The sequence below is a fragment of the Scophthalmus maximus genome, chromosome 4 (assembly GCF_022379125.1).
Source record: "Scophthalmus maximus strain ysfricsl-2021 chromosome 4, ASM2237912v1, whole genome shotgun sequence".
NCBI classification, from domain to species: domain Eukaryota; kingdom Metazoa; phylum Chordata; class Actinopteri; order Pleuronectiformes; family Scophthalmidae; genus Scophthalmus; species Scophthalmus maximus.
Genome location: NC_061518.1, coordinates 21,180,001 through 21,193,749, shown reverse-complemented (window position 1 = coordinate 21,193,749; position 13,749 = coordinate 21,180,001). Strand labels below are relative to the sequence as shown.

Below are 13,749 nucleotides of genomic sequence, written 5' to 3'. Positions count from 1 at the left end.
ACAAAGGCAAATGTAAGAAAAAACAACTTTTGCAGGTCATCAAAAGTTAATAGGATAATTGCTTATTTCACGTTTGTGCGCGTATGTCTCCTATGGAGCTCTGTTCTCCTCATGCACTTGACTTTTACACCACTGTCTTTTCAGTGTGTGTGTGTGCAGTGTGTGTGTGTGTGCGTGTGTGTGTGTGTGTGTGTTTCAATGAGTGGATGAGAGAAGCTGGGTGACACAGAACACAAAGACACATCAGAGGAGGCTCATCGCCGGCGCTCCTCCAACCCCCCTCCTTCCCCCTCTCTCTCATCCAGTCTCCCTCCTCTTTGTTGCGGCGCTGAGCCCGCACTCTTGCCGTAGATCCTGCCTCCGCTGCCGAGGCCCGGTTGCTCTTTAAGGCCGCTTCGTCTTTTGGTCTTTTCTCTCTCTCTCTCTCTCTCTCGCTGTCTTTTTTTTTTTTCTGCTGATGTCAACAGAGTGGCTTCACAGAGCTTTGTGCCTCCCTCACGCACACACCTCATTTACAAAACCACAAAAGAGGAGAAGGAACGAACAGAAGGAATAAGAAGACGCACAAAACAAGATGGGGACAGCTGTAGCGATGCTCTTCCTCCCTCCTCCTCCCCATCCTCCCGTCTTGGCGACAGGAAAAACACATTTTCAAAGTGTCCCCCCAGTTCTCCCAACAATGCCAAGGTTTAGAGTTGTAGCTGAGGTGGATTTGCGCTTTAATGTTCACCAATTAAATGTGGTTATATAGTTACATTCAAGAGCCACAAGAGATGAAGCCACCGATAATGAGAAAAGTGAGCGGGTGTACACGACTCAGAAGTACTTTCATACGTCAAGTTTTGACTGACTGAAAAATCTGAGCTCGCCTGTTTACCAACTTAAGGGTAAAGACAATTTCTCAAAGTCACCTTCATGTATTTATCTTCGCTTGTGAGTTTATGAGTGAGAGAGAAAAGAGTGTGTTTGTGAGTGAACGTGTGGCCCTGCACGCGTGTCCATATTCAACTTTGTTTTCATTCGTTTGTGTGCTTCAGCGTTCCGGTAAAGTTTATTTCCCAACTTGAGTGACTTAACTGACATCCCCTCCGAGATTTAATCCAATATTTACTTCACATTTACTTATATAAATGTCTGTCCATGGCTGCCTGGGTACAAGCCACACATTTAGCATAATAACAGAGATTCTTATTTTCATATTTCATATATTCTGGGGCATTTTATTCCTTTTTTTTTATGTCAACCAGGGTGAAGGAGATACAGTAAATGAGCCAGGCGTCAAACTGGGGACTAGTGGCTCAAGACGCATGCACCCATGCTGTATGTGCCCTAACCATTGCGTCAGTCAGGGTCAGCGATGCTCTCCAATGTCCAGCAAGTTTGAGAAAGAGGAAAGTGGAAATACATTGATTATATCGTTGATCATATGACTACATAGCAACATAGTTCAAGGAGTAAAGAGGGGGTACACAGGGGATGCTGATTAGTTGCAGTGAGCTCAAGGGCATACACTGAGGGTAAAGGTTATTGATTTCAATTCATTCCAGTGGGTCCACCACAATTAGAGGATTCACTTGCCAGGCAAAGTAAATCTTTGTTTAAGTTTTCGCATCAAGTTCAACTTTCGTGCCCCACAACTTTGTGCCCTCGACCTGCCATCGCCCCCCTACTGGAGTACAAGGCACGGCCCGTGTGCTTGTTCACTCAGAAATTTGAATTGTTTAAAAAAATGATTCCAGATTGTGTGCGTGCGTGATTGCCTGTGTGTTCTTCCTACCTTACAAGAGTCCAGTCGATGCTGTGCGATAGTAGAAACTTTTTCTACCACAGTGCGAAGTCGTGCCTGTGTAGCGTGTGAGATGAAGTTCACGGCCTCCATGGGGACCTCTGAGACTCCATACTTCTTAGCTGTGAAGCATACACACACACACAAACACACACACACACACACACACACACACAAGATGACACTGATGCGATCAGTATTCAGTATACTTAGTATACATTTGACACCCCTTTCTCACATAACAGGTGCAGTTAGTGCTTTGGCTCATAATTCACCTCCCTGAGTGTGTCATGATTAAAACAGTGATCTCCTTCCTTTACCATCTTTGTCCTCACTTTTGGATTTCCTAAAGGGATTAAAAGGTTGAGCGTTGAGCCTGTTTTATCATCACTTCTCTTGCTTGGCCACCTGTGATGAAGCAGAAAAGGGATGCGCTTGTTACAGAGTCCTGGTGTGTGATTTACAGCAAAAGTCTTAGGATACAACAGGATAAGTCACCCGATTGTTTAATTTGAGCATGACAATGCCAAGCAATGACTTTTAACTTTAATTTGTATACAATAGATTTTATTTTAATGGCTGAGTTATTTGACGACTGGACAACATTTACTTTGGTTAGTGTTACAAATACAGTATGCTTTCCAGGCTTTCACAAGTAAGATGTTCAGTGACATTTCACTCTTGGCTCTGGCTGACGTAGAGGGGAATACCATCGTTCTTTGTTTTGCTCTTTAGTTGTGCTTAACGTTTCCGCCAGCAGGTGTGGAGAAGACTCGGTATTGCATCTGATGCACGCGGACGCCGCACAGTACCAGCAAGAACATGCGATGCGCATATAGAGCATGCCTCCTGTCGTGAGCAGCACCGGCACTGAGCCGGTGTGAGAGCCAACAGAGCTAAGGAAAAAGATGCCTTGTTGTTATTTATCACCATCATTGTGGGCCTGGAGAAACAAACTTTCTTCCATGTCTTTGTGTGTATTATACCAGTGATACTAGTCCAGAATGACAAAGACAGTTATTGCAATAATTGGCATTTACACTAAAATGTGCCCGAAGCTAATATGAGTGTTCTTTTTCTACTGGTCAGGGAATAAGAAAGATATAAAAATAAAAGTTGTTTTGTAAAGCAATAAAGAGTTGAGAATTCATTGCTTGATTTGGGCCACTTTCACCCTACAGAGGGACAGTTGAGGAAGTGTCCACTGGTGAAGTGCGTGTGTGTGTGTGAGTGTGTGTGTGTGTGTGTATTTTGGTTGAAGAATAAGGCCAGCTGTCATGTGTCCTCTACGTGTTTGAGTGTGTGTATATATATAAAGACATTGCTTTAATACTGCTGCTATCAAGCTGGTGCATAAATACTGTGGCTGTTTGGCCACAGGGTGTTTTATACTGATTGGTTAGTATGGAGTGTTCCCTAAATGTGGAAAGTCCCCTATCACTGACACCACGTGAAACCTCGCGAAGGTTCACGGAAACACCCATAGGATCAGATACAGAAAAGCTTTGAACATATTTGGACGCTAAGGCAGAGAGGGGAAGAGGGCGACAGTGCCCAACGCAGCTCTACAAAGAAGCAACGGTGCAAAACAGAGATCAATTATGTCATGATGAGAAGTGTTGAACAATTTCCAATCATGTGAAACTTTGGTGGGGCATATGTGGTTTCTGTGTTGTCCCCCACTGCCTCCTTGACTGATCAGCTACAACAGTGAATCGCCTGGTGACAATCCCACCAAGTTTGGCGAAAGGCCGCCCAATGCACTGGACGCTCACACAGAAACAGGTAAAAAAAAGATACCCTGCACGCTGTTATCAAATTACAACTTCAAGGGGATCATCATTATGAACCCACCCAGCGCGCATGTTGTAGGCCAATATATCCCAACAAATAAAATAAATAAATAAATCACTGTCAGCTTATTCAGTTATTCAGATTCTAGTTGTATTTTAAGGAAATTCTTCTGGGAATTGTTTCTCAGAGAAGCGCACACACACACACACACACACACACACACACACACACACACACACACACACACACACACACACACACACACACACACACACACACACACACACACACACACACACACACACACACACACACACACACACACACACACACACACACACCTTAAACAACTCATAAAAAGACACTAACAGAAGACAACGTCATTCACTACCTCCAGCCATTCACACTTACTGTACTCATACACGCATTCACGCAGAGAAACGGTCTGGATTATTGTGTGCAATTAACTCCCAGAAATAGGCCTCATCACACGGAAAAGTTCCTTTGTTTCACAGTCTTAGTGCAAATTCCAGAGTGGCTTCACTAGCCGAGCTCCTTCAAGTGTGTAAACGACATTGACCGTCTCTTTTTTTCGTGGGAGAAGGATAATTTAGTTTCCTTGGAGCAAAACTCATCTGAAGTCATAACAAGAGAGAGGAGGACAGACTTTGGTAGGGTTACTATCTGTTTCCAACTTCCTTTTAAAATTATTCCATTAACATAATTTTCTCTCTGGCACCCTTTTAAGTAAACCACACCAATTATTTAAATCAGCTGAACAATACATATATTCCTCACCAGCTCAAGCTTTGAAATATGGAGGGAGCCCTGTTAGCCTTATAATTACGGTGGCAATACAAGTGGCAATGTCACAAGGTCAAAGAAAAACACGTACAAAAGGCTTCTGCCTCCTTACGGAATAAGATCTTTCAGGGACATTAATATTTCAGAGAAAGTTTAAGAGAATTAACCGGAGTGGGGCACATTTCTACGAGCAAAAACACATTCTTCAACTTGTAATGATACAAATCATTATCATCCACCTAGAAAAAAAAAAGGCCCGCGACAGGGCGAGAAACGGACTAATGAGCTCGACGGCTTTAATATTTAGTGTAATTCATACTAGAAAGAGAGGAAAGAAACCAGCAGGAATAACATGCGTAGAAAAGGATGAAACATCTCCAGATAGATGGACGTTTAGACAGAATGTCAGCTTTTAACTCACTAAAATATGGTGAACATTGTTAAAAAAAATACACCTGATTAACCTCAGCTTGTTAGCATTGTCTTTGTGACCATGTCAGCACAGTAACCTGCATATTTAGCTCACAGCCGCGCAGGGCCTCAGTTTTACCTTCGGGTTGTAGTGTTTGGATCTCGTGCCCCAAACAATATTCCAAAAATTAACAATGGGGCAAATTCCCTGTTCTGGTCCTAACAGTTCAAAATTTAATTTTCACCTCCAGTATCTGCACCAATGCTGCCCGAAATAATGTCTGCCACTATGCACATCGAGTCCATTACATCATGGAGTCAATTTCAGTTTTGAAATCTAGACCCAACTCTCTAGCCAAGCGAATTCCCCGCACATGTACGTCAACTGCACATGTGATTTGAAACGGAAAAAATGGAATGTTAAATAACACAATAAATTCGTAGGCAGAAGCTGCCTGCTCATCGTTTTCAACACAATCACATTCAGAGGCACAATTTGCATTGAGGCCTGATGACATACTGAATATTTATTTAGTATAGAACTAACTGGTATCCATAGCAACAAGGGTACCCCTGAAGACAAGCTGGCAGTGAACATGGAAAAGGTCCTGAATGAGCCGTCAATGCCAGTGTCTATCTGTGATACATTTAACTGTGATTCTAACAGGAGCTTTTACACAGTAGCTGCTTTATCCAGATTTAGAAAAACACACGAATGAATGAATGAGTGGAGAACCATAGCAGATGGAGATGTCTCCACATAACTGAACACCAATGAGAGACTTTTGACCCTCAATATCATCAATATCATCATCCAAACGCTGAATTTGGGAGCATCGTTGGTGTTTCACCCCTTCAGTAGAGCTCCAGAGATCTATAAAATATCAATATCAAGGCATATTTAAGCTGTTCTGGTGGCCCAACACCTTCCTAAGACGCTTACTGTTGTTTTTTTCTGTATGTAGACTTACCAAATGCCATAATGACCCCTTGATGAAACTGTTCATCCTGCACACTGCCAGCGCTCCCAGGCAACCTGAGCAATTTGATTCTTCCCCCAGTCCCTGCAAGGCAATAATTCCCTACATCCATTGGAGAAATGTCAACCAAAGTGTGTGTATCGTATGGTTGCATTTTTTTGTTTGTATTTTTAGCTTCATACTTTTGATTTGGCTTGTTTTGCCAACAAGAACTGTATTGAGGACAGATTGAAAAGATAAAAAGAGAAAAGAAAGCGTGCGAAAACAACAACAAAAAAAGTACTGTACTACTGTTGATTTAAGGTTTGATAATCAAGTGGAGCCCATCTTTTCATCCAGCCATATTTTGGAGCCCATGTCTTACAATTCGGAGGCTGACATGTTTGTGTTGACCACTGTCTAGTCCGTAGCAGGTGATGTGAGTTTCAAGACAAAGCGTACATGGTGTGGAGTGTGGCATGAAGCACTTTATTTAGAAAAGTGAATCATATACATCTACCAGGCAATCACACTATAAGGAAAGAATTCCAAATCAGAAAGGGATAAACTAGTTTTCTTGTAAGTGTCATCATATCCCAGCATGTATTAAATTGAGATATAATTTATTTGAGAATGATTAGAGGCAAAGAGGTAAAATTCTTATTTTAATATTGTTTTGATTTGATTTTTTTTGTCATATTTCAGGTCTCAGAATGTAACTATTTTAAGACAGTGTTCAGCATCATTGAGTAACCTCTGTCTGATCTGTCTCCTTCTGCCCTTTTGTTTTCACACAGGTAGTAAATCTTTGGAGAGATAATCATTCACTTATTATTCCTTGTTATTACCTCTTTAATGTTTAAATCAGTGGAGATGTACTGATTGTGTGTGTGTGTGTGTGTGTGTGTGTGTGTGTGTGTGTGTGTGTGTGTGTGTGTGTGTGTGTGTTTGTGTGTGTGTGTGTGTGTGTGTGTGTGTGCGCGAACTTAAAGGTCAAAGGTACCAGTGGACTATCATTACTTTGAGGAGTTTTTTCTAGAGAGCTCCAGCTGAGCCTGTGGTTCCTGAAATGGAGGGATGGAGTGCATTTTCTCAACCTCGCAACACCAGCAGCCCCCGCCCCGACCTCAAGGACAAGCCTAGAGGATTATGGGGAGTGGGGGCGCACAGCAAGTTTTCTGGAGAGGATAAAATAAGAGAGGAGCAGAAACAAGACAAAGAGAGACACACAGAAGAAGATAGAAAGAGGCAGCCATCATCCTCTCCTGGAGTCAGTATTTACAAGGAAGACTGGAAAATGTAAGGGGAGAACGAATGGGCGATTAGGACATCTCCACTGGTGAAAAACAAGAAATAAAAAGTGAAATATCATCTCTCCAATGATTTATTACCCGAATGAATAAAAAAGGGACACAGGACCAGCCATTGTAGGGGAAAGGTCTCTGTGTGGATGTCACAGGGTGGTCAACAGTAAATGAGAAAGGCAGAGCACGGTGAAACTTGGTGGCTGCACAGTAAAGAGGAGCAGCCAACACTTTGGGATTGAGTGGAGCTGGCAGGCCGGGGGAGCCTCCCTCGGACTGCTGTCAGCTGGGAGCGTGCAGAGGCCAATCACTGACACAACAAAGCTGCATAAGTGCCACTTCCCCAGCAGGGGGCGCCCTAGCCTCCTGCCCTGTATCGTGCTGCGCGCCCTCCCCCCCCCCCCCCGAGGAAAGGTTTATATCTTTAAACAACCCCTCTGCCCCAAGGTGACGGTATAACAACCACGCCACGAGTCCACATAACGAAACATGACCCGCGGGTCTCCGTGTTACACTGCAGATACTTTAATTGAGATAAAACGAGATGAGGGCGCTAGACTCCCCGTCACGTGGAATTACGCAGTGTGGTTTTTGATCCGATGCACAGGAGCCAAATGCTAGGCACAGGTTTATTTCGAGTAATACCGCTCATTATACGTTTTCACAGGTTTCACTATGCAGCGGGAGCCTGAAGTATATTTCAAGTAATAAATTTGACTGCCACTAGCAACAAGAGGTAATGAAGACACTATCGCTATCATGTGATTATGGGAAGATGAAGAAAAAAACACGAGCGCTCTGCTTGTATCGATTAGCACATGCAATGCCGTGTGCTATCAAAGTGTCAAGAGCCACTAAAAAGAAATCTCGTTGCCGAGTCTCATTCCTCTAAACTCTGTTCCTTTAGTCCAGAGGACAATCTGACAGCCAGCCTTCAAAAGACAAACCCATAAAGTATTTATGCGTGTGCCTGGGGTCCAGTGAGTTCAGACAGCCACTGAAGAATTCATTAAAGGAGGTGAAAGAATTGTTAAGCATTATCAAATTTAAACCGAGGCCAAACAAGAAATGGCTCGGTCTGAACCCCTGACGGGGGAGAAACACCAAACTGTCTTTATAGTGATGACACTATAAACACAGAGACAACATGTTCCTCGCATAAAAGACGACAGATCCTCATTTCATCACTGCGACACCCTGGATATTCAGCTTGTAGATTGTCGTTTGTTGTTTTCAGAGTGGGAATTAAGTGGGACATTAAGATTCTTCCTGCCGCTGTTGTGACCACATTTTGCTTTCTGAGAGGCCAGCCATCCCTACTTGCGCCCTCAGAACATCGAAGGAGACATATCCGGCAACGCAAATATATCTTACCGGTTTCCAGAATTCGTCGGTGCAGCAGTCCCGGGTGGAGAAAGGCCTCGTCTTTACACGACCGGATGTGCGTTCCCACGAGCTCCGAGTTGGTGGCGAGTATTCTTGCGCTCTCCTCGTTCAGGTTCACCCCGGCCATGGACGCCACGTCATTGATGTCATCATCATCCCTGAAACATGAGAGACAGAAAAATGAGCAAAAAAAAAAAATACAATGGATATTATGAAAATGCATTATAAAGCTGCACACATAGGGCACATCTGAAGTTTATTGAGTGTTTTGTTGCTGCAAAGGACACAATGAAGTTTGCAGAAATGTACACAAATCTTCGAACCTTCATAACAAAAGTTATGAGGAACTACAGGAAACGCTGCATTACGCTGGGGAAAAAACTACATTTCAAAAGAAAAGTTCTTAAAGACAGAAGGTGGAATTGTGCTTTAATATTTGTGTGAGAAGGATTTTTTTTCACAACATAATTTAGAATTCAGTTTCAAGCCTTACCCTTACTCTATATCAGTATTCACTTCCTAATATCATGATAATAAATATTCCTTGAGAAAATGTGGTCGGATATCTTGTTTTTTATTCATGAATATTTTCATGGATGAAGTTGTGCATTGGGGGCTGCGCTCTGGTCATAACGGCACAGAATTCCCATTCCGGGGTCTATTTGTGTCAACACTCGGAGAGGCAGGGAGATGAAGAGCGTTCGGATGGAGTTTAGCTCTGCAAGGATGCTCCTGAGGATTGGCACTGAGCAGTGGTGAATCAAGCTACATACTCATGTCAGCGAATTCTATTTACACGGCGCTTTGCCACACTTAGCCATGTATTTTCTTGATGTGCTGGACATTTCTCACAGCCGTAATGTTGACTTTATACTGTTTGCATATTTGCAGAGGACACAGAAGAGGAATACATGCAGAAACTGCGATTGGGCCGTTGCCGTTTTGAGAGTCAACAAGGTCCACACACCCTATTAAGGCGGAAACTTTCTTTGTGAGCTGTCACAAAGACAAATTCCTTCGCAATTATTGTACTTGGCAAGTAATGATTCGAAATTCTGGCCTGAATTAGCGCGGCGCTGATGTGTTTTGCTTACAGGACTGGCCCAGGGCACGCAGCCGGTTTTCTGAGCGCCTTTGACGGAGGGAACAAAGAACCACAGAACACACACAGAGTGGCCTCTCGCCACTCACTGGCTCACCTCCACACTCATTTATGTCCGTGCCACTGTTGTCGGTTGCGACAGAGCATGTGCATGTGTTGCTGTGCTCTTGTGTATGCATGTGTGTGTGTGTGTGTGTATGCATGTGTGTGTGTGTGTGTGTGTGTGTGTGTGTGTGTGTGTGTGTGTGTGTGTGTGTGTGCAGTGCAGGGCCCTGAGTTCGTTCGAGTGCCCGAGTACAGACGCACACCGTCGGCCAACTCCACCCCGCCGAGGCCCTCCTGCTCCTTGGTGCGGCCACAGAGAGCCAATATGAAACTTGACACCACGACAGGAGGTTGACAAAGACGATTAGAGCGGCTCCCTGAACCTCACACACCTCTACCTTCCCTCCTCTGTTCCCCCCTCTCTTCTGCCCCTCAGCGTAATTATGACTTGGCTTCACACAGAGAATCTACACAACAACACAAGCATGGATACATAGGATTATACCCTGTGCTGCACCCCAGGCTGTGCAACTTTCCTCATCACGTCCTCATGGATAACCTGACCTGTCCTAAATTGAAAAAATGCCCGAGGCCATGTTCACTCAGACAAAAAAAAGGCTGCTACTTGCACAGCTGAAAACTGTCTACATGGCTAATGAACAGTAGGGAGAAGTGTTTCAGTGCACAACATCCCTTGAAACTAAAGCACTATGTTATATCATTGATAATAATATATGCAAAAGTATATTGACACGAGCTGTGTAAATAGGCGCAAAGCCCCCGTCAATCACCATCAAATTTGAACAGTTCTACTTTTGCCAATGCTGCAGCACATGGTTTTACTTGACTGAAAGACAATGTGGAGTGTCAGAATGTGTTTAAAAATATGCTCAACTCCCCAGGTTTGAGCAGACAAACAAAAACCTTTCCCAGTCTGATTCTGTTGAACAAATCGTCCGTCTCTTTTTGGAAAAGTCTACACTTTAAAATTTAAAAAAAGGCCAATAGGAAAAATATATATATATACTCATTATGAAATCAGGGATATATGACTTTTTTTATGAACGGTAATAACACATGACTAACAGACTATTTATATACATTTTAATACTTCAATTATAATTCATTCTTTCACTGAAACATGCCCCGGCTGGTCAGATTGTTCAAACATGGCCAGTCTAGCCCTAAAACTATAATTACCACCTCGTGGTTGTAAACCTACGCCAACCAGTTAAGTTGCAGTTTGCTTCCAGGTCTGTCCAGACGCTTATAATATACAGTATGTGAAGACTTTAAGAACATTTTAGTCAAATGTGGATTTTGGCCAAAAACTTGTTCTGCAAGGTCCCAGTGACCTTGACATTTGACCACCAAATTCTTATCAGCTCATCCTCGAGTTCAAGTAAACTTTTGTGCAAAATTTGAAGATATTCTCTTGAGGTGTTCCTGAGATATCACGTTCGTGAGAATGGGATGGACAGCTGGAAAACGTGATGCCTCCAGCCACGGCTCTTGTCCGTGTGGAGGCATAAAAATCACAGTAAAAGTGAAATTTACTGTATATTTCGTTTTGTGGTTTTGTTTTGTGATTTCTAGTCAAAAAAAATCTCAACACTAAGGTCACTGTACTAAATTATAGTCATAGCTTTTGTTAAGTCAGAAAAGTAGTCCTCTTTTCACATTGCACTTGCAAAGCCAGCTTCAAAGTGTAGCTTCAGTTACAGTATACAGAAAGTATTATTATTAAAACAGTAGCTACAAAAGCATCAGGGCCTAAAACATCAACCAGTATCCAAGAACGCTATTATACTATGAGAACATATTATGAGTAAAAACATATATTAAGCTCGGATATCTTGGAACATTCGGGATCGCTCAAATCAAATGAGAAGGCCAAAGACAGGTCTGATATTAAAAGGAGGGAATGAGATATGAAATGCAAAATATTCCTGACTATACCTGTGCACTAATAAAGCAGAGATGTAATTAGCTTCCACCGAAGCAATCGAGCGGTGGTTTGGGTTGGCCCGGGGACATGGAGCCGGCAGTCACATGAATACATATGCATGTCGTTTCCATATCAAGCTTGTGTCTCCGCGAGGGCACGCCATAGGTGGTGGGAGGGCCGCACTTAACATTTACAGACTGTGTGGATGGATGGAGGTGTATCCAGATCTCCCCCACCTCCAACACCACCCCGCCCCCGACCCCTGTGGGTAAAGGTCTCTTTGCCCAGGCAGGGGGCCCCTGATTGATCTCTGTGACTAACACCCAGGCCAGGCAGGCTTGTTGTGCCCACAACAAGAGACATGGGCCACGACGCAGCCTGGGGTTCACTGGACAGCTGATGGGATGTGCGCTCATGACAGTGCTGGTGGTGGCACAAGAGGGGTCGATTAAATACTATTCGACAATTAAGAAGTTACTGGTATAAATTAAATTTATAGCAGGTATGAAGTACCTGATGTTCTGATGAAGGCTGAGGGAAAAATACCTTTGTTTGATGTGGACATTAATAACAATACATCAACATTTCAGCCTCTCATTTTTATCCGTTTAGGCGATTTGGAGTGTCCCATCATTTTCTTCATGGATTCTTGGAGCATTTTTATTGTGGCACTGCGCCCAATCTGGACAAAATCTAATCTTGTGGCTCGCCGTGTGTCCAAGTCTGAGCATCAACAATTTTTGGGAGCTCACTTTAAAGTCCTAATTGGGTGAAATGTATTTGTAAAAGCCTTTTTTTCCCCTTCATTTTAGCCAAACGGGCCCATCAAATAGCAATTTAGAGAGCAACAAAGGATGTAACCACAAAGACAGGATGAACTCCCTTTGGAAAATGATGGAAAAGTGCTGGTGGACTGTTACATCCACTTGTGTGTGATCAAAAGGTTTTGCTCCGTATTCTGCATGTGCACCGGTCTGTTTGTCTTTTTCACGTGAAACACGCAAGTGTTTGTGTGTTTACTTGCGCATATGTGTGTTCACCACGTGGGACGGGGCTGGATTTGAAGGGGCTGAGGCTGAGCTTGGAGGTTGGCAGAGGGCTGAGCACTGGGGCTGGCTCGCCTGTGATTACAGCGGATGTTGAGTGTTTACAGAGAAATGAGAAGGGGGAGGAGGAGGTGGGGGGGGGGGGGGGCAGCAGAGAGACAGCTGCTTTCACTCTGTACTGTAAACTACACACACACACACACACACACACACACACACACACACACACACACACACACACACACACACACACACACACACACACACACACACACACACACACACACACACACACACACACACACACACACACACACACACACACACTGACACAAGCACTTACACAGGCGGCTGTGGCTGGACTGGAAACCCCACAAGCCCTGCAGTGTGTATGTGTGTGTTTGTGCTACAGCCGGCCCGCTGGGACCAGTGGCTCAGAGTGACAGCCACACACACACATCAGTCCCCAACTACAGCTGCACACGCACGGTGCGGGCTGGGTGGGAAAGACGCTGGGGGACGCTGACTGACCAGGCCGGCCTGTTGATTATTATTATTTCCCCTTTCTTACGGTCACTTTAATATTTTGTGATATTTCCTAACTTTGTGTCTCAAACTTTGTCACGGTCTAAGAACTTTCCAAATTGGACCTGACTTTACCATGTACTGGCCTTTCACTTTTTGTAATGGCATCCAGCACATCGCCTCACGTCGTAACACTGGACTCTGTTCCAACATGTTTATGTCCTCAGGTAAGAAAAACAACAGCAAAGCATAAACAGTGTGGGGGATTGGCAAGACGAAGAGGGTTTTAGACGCCAGAGAGCAACGGAGGTCCGGCTGAAACCGGAACAAGATGAGAGTTTGCAGCTTGTGTTGAAAATAAAAACGATAAGTGACAAATTCAAATTGGGCAGCAGTCATTTGTTACATTGACTGAAGATAAATCTTCATAGAGGTCCGTCTCTCGTTTAACATTAAAAATCGATATCAGGTTCAACAACCTCTTATTTGACTACATTAGAAGTGCAAGAAGTTGCCACATTGTGTAGAAAAGTAAAATTTCCCTTGACCTGGATGAAAGGAAAAAAAAGAAAAGAAAAGCAACAAAATGTCACTGACGTGCCTCTTCTGTGACAGTGGTGTGGTGCTGTGCCTTATTGG

General features: G+C 43.7%; 1 protein-coding gene across 5 annotated transcripts in view; it reads right to left on the bottom strand.

The window, feature by feature from the left end:
* Positions 1–13,749, bottom strand: part of LOC118302678 (transcription initiation factor TFIID subunit 4-like) — an 82,851-nt gene that overhangs the window by 44,651 nt on the left and 24,451 nt on the right. For 3 of the 5 annotated variants that reach the window (XM_035629012.2, XM_035629015.2, XM_035629016.2), the window contains 2 exons: positions 8,433–8,602; positions 1,778–1,908 (listed from right to left, as the gene is read on the bottom strand). In XM_035629012.2, coding sequence (XP_035484905.2) covers positions 1,778–1,908; positions 8,433–8,602 — 301 coding nt within the window. Of the gene's footprint in view, positions 1–1,777; positions 1,909–2,106; positions 2,195–8,432; positions 8,603–13,749 lie in introns of those variants that run through there. The other 2 variants (XM_035629018.2, XM_035629017.2) reach the window with 2 other exon arrangements.